Source organism: Podarcis bocagei (genome assembly GCF_964188305.1).
Source record: "Podarcis bocagei genome assembly, chromosome: 16".
Taxonomy (NCBI): Eukaryota; Metazoa; Chordata; class Lepidosauria; order Squamata; family Lacertidae; genus Podarcis; species Podarcis bocagei.
This window is the reverse complement of record NC_138142.1, coordinates 4,525,543-4,542,433: the sequence shown is the minus strand read 5'-3', so window position 1 is coordinate 4,542,433 and position 16,891 is coordinate 4,525,543. Positions and strand designations below refer to the sequence as shown.

The following is a 16,891-nucleotide window of genomic DNA, read 5'->3' as shown; positions in this document are numbered from 1 at the left end:
CTGCATCCTTCAGATGTGCCTGGAGTTGTTCCATGACCACCCACTCAATCACCTTGCCCAGGAATGGAATATTTGAGACTTGGTGATAATTGGCCATGGTGGCCAGTTCCAAAGATGTTTTTTCAAGAGGCAGTTCAATAACCACCTCTTTAAGGGGTTCCAGGAAGACTCACTCACACTCCACCACTCCACAGAGCCCATTGCCCAGCCCTTTCTGGCTCGCTTTTGTGGGCCAGGATGGGCAAGGGTCGATAAGACTCATTCAAGCAGCCTGGCCAGGTTGAAATTGATCCCATGAACGTGACTAGACAGAGTGCTGGCACCCTCCTACCCTAGCCCTGCCCCACGGTGAAGTCTGTCTCCTTCCAAATTTGAGCGATTTTATCTGCAAAAGACTTTGCTTTGTCTGCTTATTCACACTTCCTCTTGTCCTGCTCTTTTCCCCAGGGAAAACTGCTCTTTAGTGCTGAATTGAAGCAAACAGCAATCAGGTTTTCCATGGGCTGCCATTTATTCCATTTTAGAGCTAAGGAGCAGGTTTTCCCTGGGAATGGAGCAGGACAAGGGGGAAACCGCTCAGATCCATGCCTAGAAAAGTGGATCAAGCGGAAAACTGCTTGGAAGTGTGCTTTCTAGGCACAGGACAAGCAGAAATGTGAGCAAGCCCTAGGTGAAGCAGGGGTGAAAAGGTGCTGAAATCTCTTCTTTCTGGCAGGGAGAAGTGGTTCAGCACCTCCTTCCTGATTCTCTCCTGTAAGCCACTAGCACCCCACCCTCTTAACACCTGTTCAGACCTGGCCACCATCACATCTACCTTAGAGCCCTTGGTTTTCTTTCCTGTGTCTGAATTCCTTTAGGCAAGGTCCTGAGCTGTTGTTGACATCAATTGTGAGGTCTCTTGTTACACTTTCTGTGGTTTGTTGTTGTTTCTTTGCCCCTATTTGTTTTCTTCCTCATCTGCTTCTAGTTGAAACAGTCCAGAGCAACCCTGTCCTCCTCGTAGAAAGCAGCCCACTGGTTGCTCTCCAGAACCACGACAGCTTCATGGAAACCAGTATCCCTGTTCCCATCCTGAATTGGCAAGATATTTCCAGTAAAAATTCTGGATTTGCTGAGTGTGTGTAACGTGCCCTTCTCCCTCCCCATACTGTCTTGTGACATATATTCTTGGGATTGTGGGTGATGCTTGATAAACAGCTGGTTCCCCGCCCCCAAGGATCATGAAAGCTTTCCCTACTGCCTTAGTGGCCAGGTTGATTCCCCCAGGACAAAATTGGCAGAGGCAGGGACGGTATTCTTTTCAGAGGACCAACTACCTGTTGGAGTTACACAGAATTTTTCAGATATAGTGCACACAGCAGAAATGGGAAACAAGCAAATACAAAAACAGGTAGCAATTTTATGTTTAAAATTGGGAGTAATATTCCCTGCCCCTTTTAATTTTTTTACTTTGGACACTGGTACCTGAAGAAGAACTCTGTGTTGCTCAAAAGTTCACCTCCAGTACCTTTAGCATTAGTGCATAGGCACTACATCATCTGTTTGGTATACCTCCCTTTCTGATAAGTGACAAGCAAGCAAAGCAACTCTCTTTCCTCCCCTTGGCCACGTGTGCCTGATTCTGCAGGGTGGAGGTACACGCTGTGCGCAAGGTGATGCCGGCTGAGCCGAGAAGAACCAGTTCACACCTCCACCTCTGCTTGGAGAGTTTAAAAAAATCCTTTGCTTGCATTCAGCTTAGCTCACGCAGACAAGCTTGTCCAAGGTGCTCAACACAAATGTATAGGCTTGCAGTTTTTCATGCTGCCGCTCAGTCCACTTTGGAGGGGTTTGCGTGTGGTTAGGTGCAAAGTTGCAGATTGATGTTCACAGTGATGAGACATTTTCTGTCTGGGCAGGAGGAACCAAGTGACCCACTGCAAGAGGCAAGGGAGGTCGCGTGATGCTACAACAGCAAAAAAGGAGAAGGTGAAAATCCCAGTGACTCAGCATTTAGCTGACTCATTATCCAGCCTGCAGTGCTAGCAGAAGGAAGAGATTCCTCTCTGCACTCCTAGTCCATTCCCACTGCTAGGTCTAGGAACTGAGAATTCGTGACTTTGCGTTAAATGTTTCTGATTAGGGTGGCCGTCTGCCCTACTTTACACAGGACAGTTCTCTATTTGAAGGGCTTGCCTGCCCAATCCAGCTCAAAGATAAAGAGCCCTAAGAAGGGAGAGCAGCAGAGGGAACCTTGAAGTTGCCCATCAAAAAAATAGCAGCACTGTCTTCTCTACTAGGATGCAGCGGTACTTTAGTCACTATTTCTGAATTTGCATCTGTACATATAAATTAGCATATACAAAATTTATCCACCTGGCATTGGATTCCAAGTGTTCCCCCTGCTGTTTAGGATATGAAGTGCATGCTTTGTGTTCCGTAGAAGTTTAAACTCCCTGAAGGGCTCTCTGGTGGTGGTCATCCCTTTTATAGCACAGGAAGGGGCTGGCAATATCCACTTCCTCCACCCCTCTCCTGTGCTATTAAAACCCCTGTAAAATTGCACTGCTTGCTTATGTGATATGTATCTACTCTAGGGGGCCGAGGTGTGGCGTTCCTCTGCCAAGCAATGCATGCAAAAATGAATATAGCTAGGATAAAATAGGAACAAAATGTGCATATATTTGTGAAAATAGCATACAAAATGCATTGTTTTAGGAGAAATTGCCTTGCAAAAATGCATATATCAGAAGAAATTCATACTAAAAGGCAGATTAATTTGCATGAAGGCTTTTTAAAAATCAGAAACCGCTGTGGAAATGTGGGGAACTCAACTTAAAAGTGGAAAATAAGAAAGAGAGATTGAAATTGGCAGATTTGCCCCTCCCTAGGCAGCTCCTGCTCCTGTGGAGGTCTAAAAGCAGAAGGAAGTTCCCTCCGTCCTCACTGGAGCTCCCTTTGTAGGAACTTCTTTCATGTCCCGAAATATACTGTTTCCAAATATGCTCAGCATTAAGTTTAGACACCAATCATGTACTGTACAGGATTCAACGTTTATGTGGGAAAGCTTTCAAGACCTTGGTGCCTCTAATGGCTTCTGCTTCCAAAATCGAGTTTCCTTTTGTTGCTGATTTTCTGCCTGGCTGCATTTCTTTTCAAATTTTGCATCAAAGGGGCGTTTGCAAGATCGCGGTTGACTTGTGAAAATAATTGGAGTGGATCGTTCCTCCTTCGTACTTATTTTCAAAACTGTGCAAATCACAGCTTTTAGGAAGCAAGGTAACGACCTCCAACTAAGACCTGATGCTTACAGAGGATGCATGGTGGTCGTTGACCAATAACAACTAATAATTTATCATCTGATGGGATTTTAAATTAGTACCATTTTATCTGCTGTTTCTACTGACTGCTTTTGTTTTTATAGAGTTTATATGGTTTTAAAATCTTTATTGACTTCTAAAACAGCACGGAACTCATCTATGTGTACTGAAGGGCAGTATATCAATTTAGAAATAAACACTGAAAGATTATGCATGCTGTGATGTCATTGCAAATTTCAGTGCCTGTTAAAAACGTTCCTGTTTAGACAAGCCTACCCAGATGCTTAGAAAGTTGAGGTAATCTGTTTTAGTATTTTAATTTTTGTATGTTTTAAAGTAAGGTTGTAAATTTTTCTTGATTTTGCTATTTTATCTTTTGTAAACAACTTTGAGGGTTGTTGGCTTTTTTGTTTTTGCAGCCAAGGGGTGTATAAATGTTAGGAAAATAAAAAAACAGAAACATCATTCCCACTTCTAAAAGCCACAGGTGGTTAAAGGCCAAAAGTGTGGTTACCGAGGAAGGTTTTTGCCTGCCGCCTAAATATATATAATAATGGCAGCTGGCCAAGAGGGAGTCACTGCAGAATAGGCCCAAGATTGAGAATGTGTGAGATGGAGATGGAGAATGCAGCAGTCTGGTTCTTCTCTTAAGCTAAGACTCAGGAACATAGGAAGCTGCTGTGTACTAAGTCAGACCATTGGTCCTCCCGCTCAGATTTTTCCACATTGACTGGAAGCAGTTTGCCAGGATTTCAGGCAGGGATCATTCCCAGGCCTACCTGGAAATACTAGGGATTGAACTGGGATCCTCTGCAGCCAAAAAAGATTATTCCACCCCTAAACTACACAGTCCTCCCCCTGCAAGACAGTCTCCCATGCCCTTTTCACCCTAGCTCTATGAACACTGTTTGTATTTAAGAGCATAAGGCAAAGCTGCTGAATCAAGCCAATGCCCATCTCTTCCAGCATCCTGTTCTCACAGTGGCCAACTAGATGCTTGTGGGAAGCCTGCAAGCCGAACAGCAGCATTCTGCCCACCTGTGGTTACCAGCAGCTGGTATTGGCTCTATCAGATTCACACAGTGCCATCTAGTGGTAGGAGGGGCAACAATTTCTTATGGGTTTGGATTTTTATGTCTACATCTTCCCCCTATGGATTTGTGGGCCAGGTCATATACCATTAGCTGCAAGAGTTTGGTTTCTTTGCCACTGTGTTTTTGAATTACACAACCTTTCTTACCTGTGTTAACTTACTAACTTGGGGGTCAGAAGTTTTGATGTGCCAGAGTGGACCGTCCTGGAAAAGAGATGCAGGAATGAGGAAGATCGCCCAATACTGGGGACAGATGGCTGGAGAAACATGACATAAAAATCCGGACTGCTAGGAACCATGCTATTTCTCTGGAGCTATAAAATCGATTCCATGCCCTCACCTCAGACACCTGGGATGTCTCTACACAAATGTGCAAAGTGTGGGAAACAAGCAAGAGGAACTTAATTTCTTAATACAGGATGACAAATATGACCTAATAGCATTACTGAAAACTGGTGGGATGTGACTTGTGACTGGAATGTAGAAATTGAGAGGTAAAACCTACTCAAAAGAAAGGAGGAGGAGCAGCAGTCCTTTTTTCTGGGGTATGCAAACCCCTAAACATTTTGTGAATGTTTGTACTTTTGTCCTTTTACTGTACTTATTTTCCCTGATTTGAACTATAAAATGGTGTTTTCTTGAGTCAAAATGAGAGTACCCTGATGTATACAGTTGGGAAGAGTTCCATGGCCTGGGGCATGGAAGGAAGAATATATGGGTAAAATATATAAGAGAGGGAAACAACAGTGACCTTGCTGTGGGTGTCTGCTACAGCCATACTGAGGACTTGGATTATGCCGTCCTAGAGCAGATTACCAAACAGTCAAAAAGAAGGGATATAGGAGACCTCAACTATCCTGATATCTGCTGGAAGCAACAAGGGGATCATCTCATCTTGGACCTGGTCCTCACCAACAGGGAGGAACTGATTGACGAAGTGGATGTACTGGGAACTTTGGGAGGAAGTGATCATGTTCTCTTGGGTTTCATTATACAGAGGCAAGGGAAGGCTGAGTGTAGTCAGACATGCACTCTGGACTTTAAGAAGGCTGGTTTCAAAAAGCTTGAGGAACTGTTGTGTGAAGTCCCACGGTCAGAAATACTCAAAGTGAAGGAGTCCAAGATGGATAGGAGTTTTTTAACAGTGAAATACTGAAGGCACAAAGGCAGTCAATTCCAACAAGAAAGAAAAGTGGAAGGCACCTAAAGAAACCAGTGTTGGCTACATAAGGAGCTTACAGATGAGCTGAGATTTTAAGAAGGTGATGTGTAGGAAATGGAAGAAAGGAGAAATCATGAAGGAAGAGTATACAGAAGTAGCCAGCAGATGCAAGGCCAGGTGGGCCAAATCTCAGAATGAACTCAGACTTGCAAGATAGTTAGGTTAAAAATAGTAGAAAAGGTTTCTTCAGCTATGTTCAAAGCAAGAGGAAGAACAAGCATGTAGGTGGAGAAATTGAGAAGATGGAGAAGACAGAGGTTGGTGACAGAGAAGGCAGAACTGCTGAACATCCACTGAAAGGGAAAGCAGTGGCTATCCTGGTGTTCAAAGAATAAATGGTGCAAAGAGAGAGCTGCAGCCCAGTACAGGAAAAGAGGTGGCAATGGAACACCTGGCTGGTTTAACGGAATTGAAATCTCCAGTGCCTGATGATCTCAGAGCTTCTGTCTATAATTCTTGAGAATTTTTGGAGAACAAGTGGGATCCTTGGGGTAGAGGCAAATGTTGCCCCTATCTTAAAGGGGAGGGTGGAGAAGACCCAGGTAACTATCAGCTAGGAAGCTTGCCATCAGGCAGGTACCTTCACTATATTCTTTTCAGAGCCTGTCCAGACATGTAGGAGTTACATATATTTCATTTCGTTTTAGCTAACGTTTAATCTTTTAAATAAATTTGTATACCAGTTTTTAAATATATTTATTGATAATTTCAAAGTTTATTTTACATTTTCCTAAACTGCTTAGAGGTCTTCCTACAACTAAGCACTATATAAATTGCGTTAGATAAATAAAATAAAATTTAAAGTCATTTCTGATTTTGTAATTGGCTTTTAACTGATTTTATCTCTGGATAATTTTTGAGTATTGTATTTTAATTAAGCAGTATATAAATTGTCTAAATAAATAAATATTTCCCAGCCAATACCACACCACTCTACTCTTCATGCTTTCTGCATGGAAGGAATCCTTTCTACAATGGCTGAACAACTCAGCTGCATTGCAAAGGTTTCCAGGATATATTATGGGGCGGGGTAGCCCACATGGTTCCCCCCAGAAGTTGCTGGGTTTCAGCTGCTGTCCTCCCTGATCACTGGCCTTGCTGGCTGCTGGTAATTGTAGCCCAACAACATCTAGAGGACATCTCATTGGCTATCCCTATTCTAGAGTGTAGATTCAATTCACATGATCTTGGGAGTTCCATGTATGAACTTTGAATGCATCCTAGTTATAATTTGCACCCAAAACTCAAATGCAGCTGATCAGTAATGACGGGCAAAATGTATTTCACGGACACTTGTCTGCCATTAATGATGTTTGAATGGAAGAATCCGTGGGGGGCTTCTAAAAGACCCTCTGCCCTGATTTCCCAGAAACACAGTTTGTATATACATTGCTCTGTGCAAGCAGGGTATATTGGTGTGAGCCCATCCAATAGGCAACTCGGGTTCTTTCAGTCACATACTTCTGTTTTCTTCCAAGGCAATTATTTTGTTTATGACCACAGAGCTGCTGGACCCTTTTTTATGCTTATTTGTGCTGGTGTTGGTTTAATTTTCCAATCTGGGTGGTGTTGAAATGCTTATTCCATCTAACCAACTTTGAAAGATTTGATTTGGCATCAGTTGCAGTGTTTTCTGCCTTTTCTTTGTGTGGTTTGCATGTTTTGCTTGGTTTTATTTGATTTTTGCACCTTGTTCATCTCACCATGCTCTATGTCCGTTTGGTCTAATATTTTTGATTTCCCTGTTTCGTCTCCGTAGCGGATGTTGTTCAGTCTCATGGTGGCGTCTTCATGGAAAGTGCATCCCCTTCGGCTCCCATTTCAGCCCCCCAATTCAGGGGCTTCCGGAGAGCCAGCGAGGCCAGCATTGCCAGCCAGGTCTCGGGAATGGCAGACAGTTACACTGCTTCCAACATAGCCAACAGTAAGTGTTCCTCCCCCCCCCCCGGAAATGTCGTCCTTTCCCACTAGCTCCCCCACACCACGTCTCTGAGCAGCTTGAAGGATTGACCGATGTCCTGTCCTGCTTCATTCTTGTCACTGAGATTCTGGGGTCTCCAAACTGCAGGCCTAAAAGAACAAGCATTCTCATCTGAAAAGGAGGAGGGTCTGGGCTGCAATCTGGTTTCACTTCAAGGCTCCTTCAGTTCTTTTAATACTTAGTTATTCAAAGTGCTGTGCATGCATCATCTGATTGAAATCCTCACACCATCCCTGTAAGGTAAGTCAGTGTTGTTCTCCTCCATATTGCAAATGGAGAGATTGGGGGTGAGCTAGAGTGTCTTGCTAAGGCCACGTCATCCGGACACAGGCAAGAGTCAAACCAGGGGCTTGCTGATTCATAGCTCAGGTTTCTCTAGCCATTATTTCTACACCAGCTCTTTGCATCTCAGGGATCAGATGTTGGAGCTGTTCCATATCTGAAACACATATATACAAACGCGCGCACACACACACACACACTCACAGAGGTACACATGTAATACTTTCTAAGGTTGTCACCTCATTAAAGACACCTTAGTTGATAATACTATGGGTTTGAATTAATTAGTTGCAGAGTTAAATATTTCTTATGGTTGTGACTAAAACACTTTTACTTTTTTAAGAAAAGAAAAAAGTCTGTCCATAAACTTCTCCATCCTACCTGCAAGCAGCATTTGAGGCAACGGCGGGGGTTGGGGCAGTTGGGGAAGGAAATGACATGGATGCTTAGATCATTGGTGTGGATGATGGCGCCAGGAAGAACCACAGGTTGCTGGGAGCAGAGCTGGAGGTTCCACGGCCCCCTTCCACACACTTTGCCCCTTGATGTGTATGGTGTCTGTAGGGGAGGGGATTACAGCTGTTGCTTAAACAGCCGGTGCTTTTCCTTCATGGCCCCATCACACTATCAAAGGACAAAAATTAAGTTGCATTCTTTGCATGAGTTGTGTTTTAACAGGTGTGTGTTTTGTTTTTGTTTTGTCTTTCCCCCTATCGTTTTAAATGTTCCTTTTAGAAAACAAACACCATCTCACCCATTCCAGGGGGTTTAGCCTTCTAGCCCTGCTTGCCCTCCCACACAAGGCCCCCACCCAACCCTCGCCCAAAAGGCATAGGGCACCTAAACCTGAAATTTCCCAGAACCCCTTAGGAAGAAGGGTTGGGAGCTCCTCCCATTGGGAAGTGGATGCCATTCTACAGATCCCGGACCTGGACATCGACAAAGGTATTCTGGAGAGAGACAAGGGGAGCAAGATGCATCACTGACTAACCTCCTCTGTCGCTCTCTCCAGAGCCAAATGGGTCTGCTTTTCATGGGACTCCTTCACCATCTTGGCATAGTTTAAACAACACTTGCTTCCACTCTGCTTTGATGACTAACTTTCTTGCCTCTAACAGCCACCTGCCTCTGTAGTGCACACTCTTGTTAATTTTAAAATCCTCTATAGCACTTGCAGTACTGTTGCTGCTGTTTCTTAGGAGGAAGCACCTATTATTGACTGTCCTGTTCGGGGGATCCCAAAATCACAGCTTTGAACTGCAAATAGAAAGCTGGAACACCTCCACTTATGAGATGGCTTTGGCTTGGGAGTAGAAATAATTGCAAGTTTGTTTTGATAACTACTCCTCTCTTATGTCAGAATGTGGGGGGAAAGAAGTCTTTTTTGGCAGGATTTTCCAAAAGTTTTGGTTTTCTTGCTGGTCTGGTACAACACAATCTGTTCTATGATAGACATCTGTGGTAAGGCAAATAAATAAATTTGAGAAATCCAGCAGGACAATTGAAGCTGTGCTGTCAGAATGGCAATTTATGTCCTCCATGCAACTAAATGGCAGTTCTCCTAACAGGACAATGTTTGCTTTCCTCCTCTTGCCTTTGCACTGAAATTCTATAGCAAGGAGTCTAGAGAGGATCTGCTGTGGGAATTGGTGAGATAAGGGGCATCCTTTCTCAACAATACACTTCCTGCCTTTTCTTTTGACACTCAGCAGCTTTTGAGATGCTGTTGTTGATTTAGAAATTTGTAAGGGAATGTGTGTTTTAAAAATTAGACACCCAGAAATTTGCAGAAGTTTGCAGGTGCTAAGGTGCCTCAGTAGTGGTCTCCTGACACATAGCTGTAATGATAAGACAGGTAAGTGACAGACTGAAGTACAATTTCCACTTTTGTTCCTAAAGAACTTTGGTGCCCAGTTTAATATGTGGTTTGAACCCAGCTACCTCTGTTCCAGAGGCCATGACAGGCTCTCTGTGCTGGCTGAGGCCGATGGGAAGTTGTAGGCCAAAACATCTGAAAGGCACCAGTTTGGGGGAAGCATAAAATGTCCTGAAACTTCTAAGAATCACCAATTAATTTCTCCTCTCTTACTGTGGGACATGGCCACGCTACAAATCTATAGTAGTTTCATACTTGTTTAACTGCCACGGCTTCCCACAAAGAATCCTAGGAATCGCACTTGTGCTGACAAGACTGAGAATGCTGTGCTACAAGTGAGATCTGCAACCAAATGCTGCAGCATGGAGTGCTCCTGTTCAGAGTGCCAGCCAGCAGCCTCCTCTTCTAGGATACGTTGTCTCCTCCCCCTCCCCCCCCGATTTTCTCCTTTCTTTACAATTCTCCACCCCATAGGCAGCACTGGCTATGTTCATCCTCACTGGCATGTTGGAAGTAGGGGCTCGCCCCAAGAGTTTCCTCTTCTGCAAACATCAGGGTTCCCCTGATAATGTTGATACCTTCCTCTGGTATGTGAATGGTCCCAGTTTGATTGCATAAAGATCAGCACTTCCCTCTGAATGTGGCTGAGAGGAGGATTGATTGAGCCTGATACCAGCACCACCCTGCCCTTCACAGCAGTTTGAGTTTCCAGGGTTTCTTGGGAGAGAGGCAGATTTTTTTGAAGCAAATGCATAGTGAAGAATACCAGTGAAGAATCCTCTTGAGGTATCCTTAGAGGAACACCGCAGTCCCCCACCTGCTTCAAGGTTTTTTGGAAGATGCCATGGCAATTTAACTGATATGAAACCTGATATGAATCCTGAGAAGTGGAGTTTGTTATGGTTGCCGAGAGTTGTCAGGAGAGCTTCAAGAAAAATGCAGAGAGCAAAATCAACCCCAGTATATGGCGTTTATTGACCTGAATAAGGCCTTCAACACTGTACTGCCCTGTGGACTGTCCTGAAAATCGGCTGCCCAGATAAATTTTTGAACATCCTTCGGCTCCTCCATGATAACATGACGGCAACAATCGCAGATAACAATGGCTCTCAAAATGTACCATTCACAGTGGGATCAACGGCATGTGTGCACACTCAAAGGATGATATCCAAACCATCCTAAATATCTTCACAGAAGCGTATGAAAATCTTGGGTCTATCACTCAATATCCAAAAAACCAAAGTGCTGTACCAACAAGCACAAAACAACCTCTCTGCAGCGCCACAAATCCAACTTAATGGTGTAACATTGGAAAGTGTCAATTACTTTTCCTACCTGGGCCGTTACTTTTCCACAAGGGCCAGCATTGATGCCGAGATCCAGCATCGCCTGAGCTCTGCAAGTGCAGCTTTCTCCCGATTGAAGCACAGAGTGTTTGAGTGCGCAGGGAAACCAAAATACTCATTTTACAAAGCTATTGTACTACCAACATTACTGTACACTTGTGAAACATGGACCACTTATAAACGCCATTTCCAGCTCTTTGAAAAATTCCATCAACCGACTCTCCTCGGGAATACAGGTGAACTAATGCCAGTGTACTGCAAAAAGCAAAGATCACCAGTTGATTCTTCAGCATCAACTTCTTTGGACTGGTCATGTTGTTTGGATGCCTGATTACCGTCTTCCAAAGCAACCACTCTATTCCCAACTCAAGAATTGAAAGCGAAATACCAGTGGATAACAAAATAGGTTTAAAGACACTCTCAGGGCAAACCTAAAATAATGTAACATAAGCACTGATAACTGGGAAACACTGGCCTGCAAATGCTCCAATGGGAGAACAGCCTTTACCAGCCTTTACCAAAGGTGTCATGACTTTGAAGAAGCTTGAACTCAGGGCACAAAGGAGAAAGAGGAAGGCACGTTTGGCAAACCCTCACTGTGATCAACTCCTGCTTGGAAACCCGTGTCCCCACTGTGGAAGGATGTGTGGATCCAGAATTGTCCTCCACAGTCACGTACTCACTGTTAAGACTGTGTTCATGGAAGACAATCTTCTCGGCTACGAGTGATCACCAAAGAAGAAGACGACTCCCTTCACAGAGCTACAATTCCCAGGATTCCCTGGGAAGAGGAATGAATTATTAAACCAAATTACACTTTCCAGGGTTCTTTAGGGGAAGCGATGACTGTGTGAAGCAGTGTGACACTGCTTTAGTTGTATAGTGGAGATGGGGCCAAAGTTGTTACACCCAGAGAAAGAGAGTTTTCTGACATTTTAGTTGGGAAAGCAATGGGCCTGAAATGTAGACTTGAATTATTTTTTACTTTTCTTTTCCATGAAAGGAATAATTCAAATGTTGGGGTTTTGTCTCCTTTTTTTTGTTCCCAGTTGCTGCCAAATGGTGGGGAACGAAAAGAATAGACTATGCTCTCTATTGCCCCGATGCCCTCACCGCCTTCCCTACGGTGGCCTTACCGCACCTTTTCCATGCAAGCTACTGGGAGTCAACAGATGTGGTTTCCTTCCTCCTCAGGCAGGTCAGTCCTATTTGGTTTGCAAATCTCCAGCATACAGAGGGACTGTGCTCATACTCCCATTTACCATGCACTCACTGTGCTTCCAGCCCCGGTCTTTAATCCATGTTCACACAACGTTATCCAAAACACTACTCTTTGATGTACTGTTTCTCAAGCCTGCTTCGCACCAGTTTGGAGCCCTTAAGTTCCTAGTCCATCTCTAGCCAAGCCGTAGGGTAAATGCATCCCCTCCCTGTCAAGATCCTCTGTTGTGTACACAAACAGAAATTAATTTGACACTCATGAAACCCTGCTGATGTGAGCAGCCAGAGGGATAGAGCGGTGAAACGATTTCACTGCGTTCTAATGTGAACACACCCTCAGTCCTCTGTTAGTATTAAATTGCAGAGGGAACTCACAGTTATTCAAGGAAACTGGACTAATTTATCATCAATTTTGCTTTGCATTTTTGCAAGCTGAAAATATCTGATGCAAAGCTCCAAATATAATGAATGACTCTCCCTCTTAATAAATGTAGCTTAGTGTTAATATTTATGAACACTAATTATTAATAAATTATTAATAAATGTGGCAAAGTGTTCATATTTCTAGTGCTCATGATGGTAGCAGGGGGGACGGATGGACTGTGGGGGCTTTGACTTAAGTATTTGTGAGCATGTGTGTGATGTGACATCTTCTAGCCTTCTTGCCTGCATACCCTTCCCCTCACAAACTTTCTGTTAGTTTCAACTTTTCAGTATCATAACAAAAAATAACTGGAACAAAAATTCTGTAAAAGCAAAACCTATAAGATTGGCTAACTAAAATAAAGTGTGCAGTTTAAATGCATGAATGTTTTGCATAGTTTAGGCCAGTTCATGAAATTCATTACTTTTAAGCTGCAATCCTATATGCATTCAGCTAGGAGTAAGTCCCCCTGAATTCAGCAGGCCTTGTTTCAGAAAAAGCCTTGTATAGGATTGCACTGTTCATGGAGTTTTCTAGGCGCTTGCCATCCTCAATATGATAGAATCAGGAAAAGGGGCAAGAGGATAGATTGGTCCCTGAAACACTTTCCTCCCAGAATTCTGGAGACTGAGTTGCCTTAGTTAGATTTCCTGAATCTGCTGGAATCTTTTATGTCATCCCAGGAAGTGTCTGGTGCTGCAGGGCTGAGTCAAGAGGTCAGTGGATCTGGAGGCAATGTGTGATAATAATGCATTTCTGAAGAAAAGATTTCCCCAGAGCAGGGAGAAAAGGGTTGGGATGCCATCAGAATGAGCACACAGCTTTAGCACGAGGACAGCAGACTAAATGATGACAAAGGATTGCATCCATTCCCCCAGTAGGAGAAAGCTTTTCCTGCTATAGGAATAAAACATTTGCAGAATGTGGCAGACATGGCTGCACACAACTTCACTGTACTAGAAACACACATACATACTTCTCATCCTGGAGTGAGCTGCAAGAAAGGGATGGGTGAGTTTTGCAAGTGTTTCAGCAAATCAGGGAAAAGCTGAGTACAGTGGTGCCCCGCAAGACGAATGCCTCGCAAGACAGAAACCTCGCTAGACGAAAGAGTTTTCCATTTTGGAGGTGCTTCGCAAAACGAATTTCCTATGGGCTTGCTTCGCAAGACGACAATGTCTTGCGAGTTCCTGCTGGGTTTTTTTCCTCCCCCCCCTTTTCTAAGCCACTAAGCTGCTTATCAGCTGATCCAATCAGCAGATAAGCCGCTAAAAGCCGCTAATAGCACTAATCCGCTAATCCGTCAATGGGCTTGCTTCGCAAGACGAAAAAAATGCTAGACGAAGAGAATCACAGAATGGATTCTTTTCGTCTTGCGAGGCACCACTGTACGATGGGTTCTTATAGACTAGCACTTGTGATGTCACCGGCATGCTTTCCTGTATCCCTAAAGCAGTTGTCAAACTGTTTTTTTAATGTTCATAAACTTACATACATTTTTAACAGAAGGATAGGCATAAAAGTATACATACTTTATTTTAAAATAATTTTTTAAGTATATCTACTCCCTAAAACAAGTGGAGAGACATTAAGATTCAGAGACCTGATCCAGCATTCAATTTGCAAGAAGCATTACGAACGGAAAGAAGGCAGTTTTGGAAGCTGCTGTGAATGACCATAGTTGAGGGCATCAGCCACCACTGGGGTGCCACCCCCTGCTAAATAGAACAGGAAGAGCCAAACAGACTTTCTCCAGCAGATGAGGTCCCCAGCAGCAGCAGCAGCTTCCAAGAGTGGCCATATCTGTGGAGCTGATAGGTAGTGCCTGCGTCAGGCAAAAACTGTGATTGTGTTGGTGTTTCTGGTGTAGAACAGAGTGACGGTTGTGACAGCTGAAAGTAATCAGGATTGGACATTGGATGAGTCTAAAAAATAATTGGTCTTTCAACTGACCAAATGTCACCAGATGTGCTAAAATGTAATGTTAATTATATCAGCACAGTGACATCAAAGACACTTCCAAGTGTTGCTTGTTGCCATTAATAATTCATTTAGCACTTTCAATACGCAAATGGAAACTCCAGCCGCAATTGAAAGTGTTCTCCTGACCACTTCAACTCTGCCCATCTCTTAATTGTTTTAAATACCATCTGTTCACACTCACCCTATGGCTCTGTTTTAATTAATCTAGAATAACTACCAGTTCTTTAAAAATAAAAATGGCAGAGGGAAAATGTAGGAGTACAAAAAACCAAACCTTTCCTTTTAAATAAGTGCAGAACCCCAGCTAGTGCCACTCAGTTGTGCAACATGTGCAAAGCACCTGGCCCCCAGTAATGGAACAAAGGACATTCAGAAACAGATTTGGGTGCAAACAGGCTGCAACTTATGCAAAAACAGGCTACAACAAGTTTGCAGGGTTGGCTAGGCATAGGGCAAGAACTGGATATTGGAGAGCCCATCTTGTGTTAACGGAATTGTCCAGTGATTTCAGCTGCTCCAGTGACTTCTGCTGCCACCAGAGCTAGGCATCTTCCACTTGGCAAACAGAGTGTAGTAGATTCTTGCGCTTTGTGGAAATCCCTGATCAGGCTATGCTTTCCTCAGGTGATGAGGCACGAGAACGCCAGCATCCTGGAGCTGGATGGGAAGGAGGTCTCTGTCTTTACTCCTTCTAAGCCCAGGGAGAAGTGGCTTCGCAAGAGGACCCATGTGAAGCTAAGGGTAAGGACAGTCTTCCGTTGTTTTTGAAAAATTTAATTTTATTCTATATTGAAAGCAATATGCACTCCATTTGGCCAGTCCAAGGGTTTCATTAAGGCGAGTTAATTCACTGGCTTCACTGAGGAGACCTTCCCCCTCTAAGTCATTGCTCCATGGCTTTCTAGCAAATTGCATCTGGCATTGATTGTGTCACCACGAAAAAAAGACAGTCGCTTGTGGAACTTGTTACTGAGCATGAAACAATTTTATTTGTTTTATTTGTAAGTGGTTCCTCTTCCTCCGCTTTTTAATCCTCAGTCTCAACAACCCTGTTAGGCTGAGAGTTAGGAACTGATGCAAGGACACCCAGTGAGGTTATTGACTTGAGCTGGCGCTTGAACCTGGATCCCCCCCCAGTCCTCGTCTGACACCCCCACATACATCTTGCTGACTAGTTTAACCATCAACCATATGCTTGTACCTCAGTGACAGAGCACACACTTTGCATCCAAAAGATTCCTGATCCAATTCTGCATCTCCAGGTGTAGGTGAGGAAGACTCCTGTCTGAAACCCTCAAGAGCACCTCCTAGTCCATATAAACAGTACTGAGGTGGATGGGCCAATGGTCCAACTCTGTAAAAGGCATAAGAAGTCCTATAAGATATGTGGAAATGAGGTCTCCTTGGCTGCCACTTAACAATTTCAGTTGCCATTCATGCGCTCCCAAGCCACTCATGCATAGGCAGGATTTGAAATAGGGACCTTGGCGCCATCCTGCTCTTCCCCTCTGTGTTTCTTCTTCTCTTCTCCCGTTGATGGGCGAGTGATTTGCAGCCTGTCTTGCTTCTCAAAGCATTCCACATATTGTACTCCAATATTTCCAATAACTGATTGGCGTCCAATTTTAACATTTTACGTGCTTTTTATTGTATGGCTTTATGTGCACTTGTTGTAAACCACTTTGATTTTTTAAATACATAATTCATAAATTTACATTTACATACATTATGTATTTACATACATGTCAGGGATTTAGGAGCAGAGGCAAGGCCAAGGGAGGAAACAGAGAGCGAAGGGGAGGAGGCAGAAGAAAAGATGAGTGATGACGACGACCCGAGATCTCCTAGTCTTTCCAGTGAATCAGAGGATTCACAGAAAGGAGCACCAGTGGCCAGGGCAAGGGGGGAGTCTAGGGGGGCACCCCAGGAAGATAGAGCCAGAGGGGACTCAGGGGAGAGCAGTTGGAAATCGGGACCAGCGTCACCGCCAGGGAGCAGGGAAGAAGAAGGGAGCCAGGGGGCAAGCGCTGGCAGCTCACCACAGGAGGGAGGGCATGAGTCAGGAGTGGCCACACCTCCATCGGGGAGCGAAGAAACGGTTAAGAGGAAAGTGGAAGGTTGGGCGCGCGCGCCAAGTTCAAATGCAGAGGAAGGCGGCGCAGTA

The 16,891-nt window shown here is 44.1% G+C and overlaps 1 protein-coding gene across 10 annotated transcripts in view; it reads left to right on the top strand.

The window, feature by feature from the left end:
- PITPNM2 (phosphatidylinositol transfer protein membrane associated 2) overlaps positions 1–16,891 on the top strand; it is a 196,018-nt gene that overhangs the window by 161,369 nt on the left and 17,758 nt on the right. For 5 of the 10 annotated variants that reach the window (XM_081174673.1, XM_081174671.1, XM_081174675.1 and 2 more), the window contains 5 exons: positions 968–1,117; positions 7,374–7,538; positions 8,613–8,822; positions 12,149–12,297; positions 15,352–15,468. In XM_081174673.1, coding sequence (XP_081030799.1) covers positions 968–1,117; positions 7,374–7,538; positions 8,613–8,822; positions 12,149–12,297; positions 15,352–15,468 — 791 coding nt within the window. The remainder of the gene's footprint in view (positions 1–967; positions 1,118–7,373; positions 7,539–8,612; positions 8,823–12,148; positions 12,298–15,351; positions 15,469–16,891) is intronic. The other 5 variants (XM_081174677.1, XM_081174678.1, XM_081174679.1 and 2 more) reach the window with 5 other exon arrangements.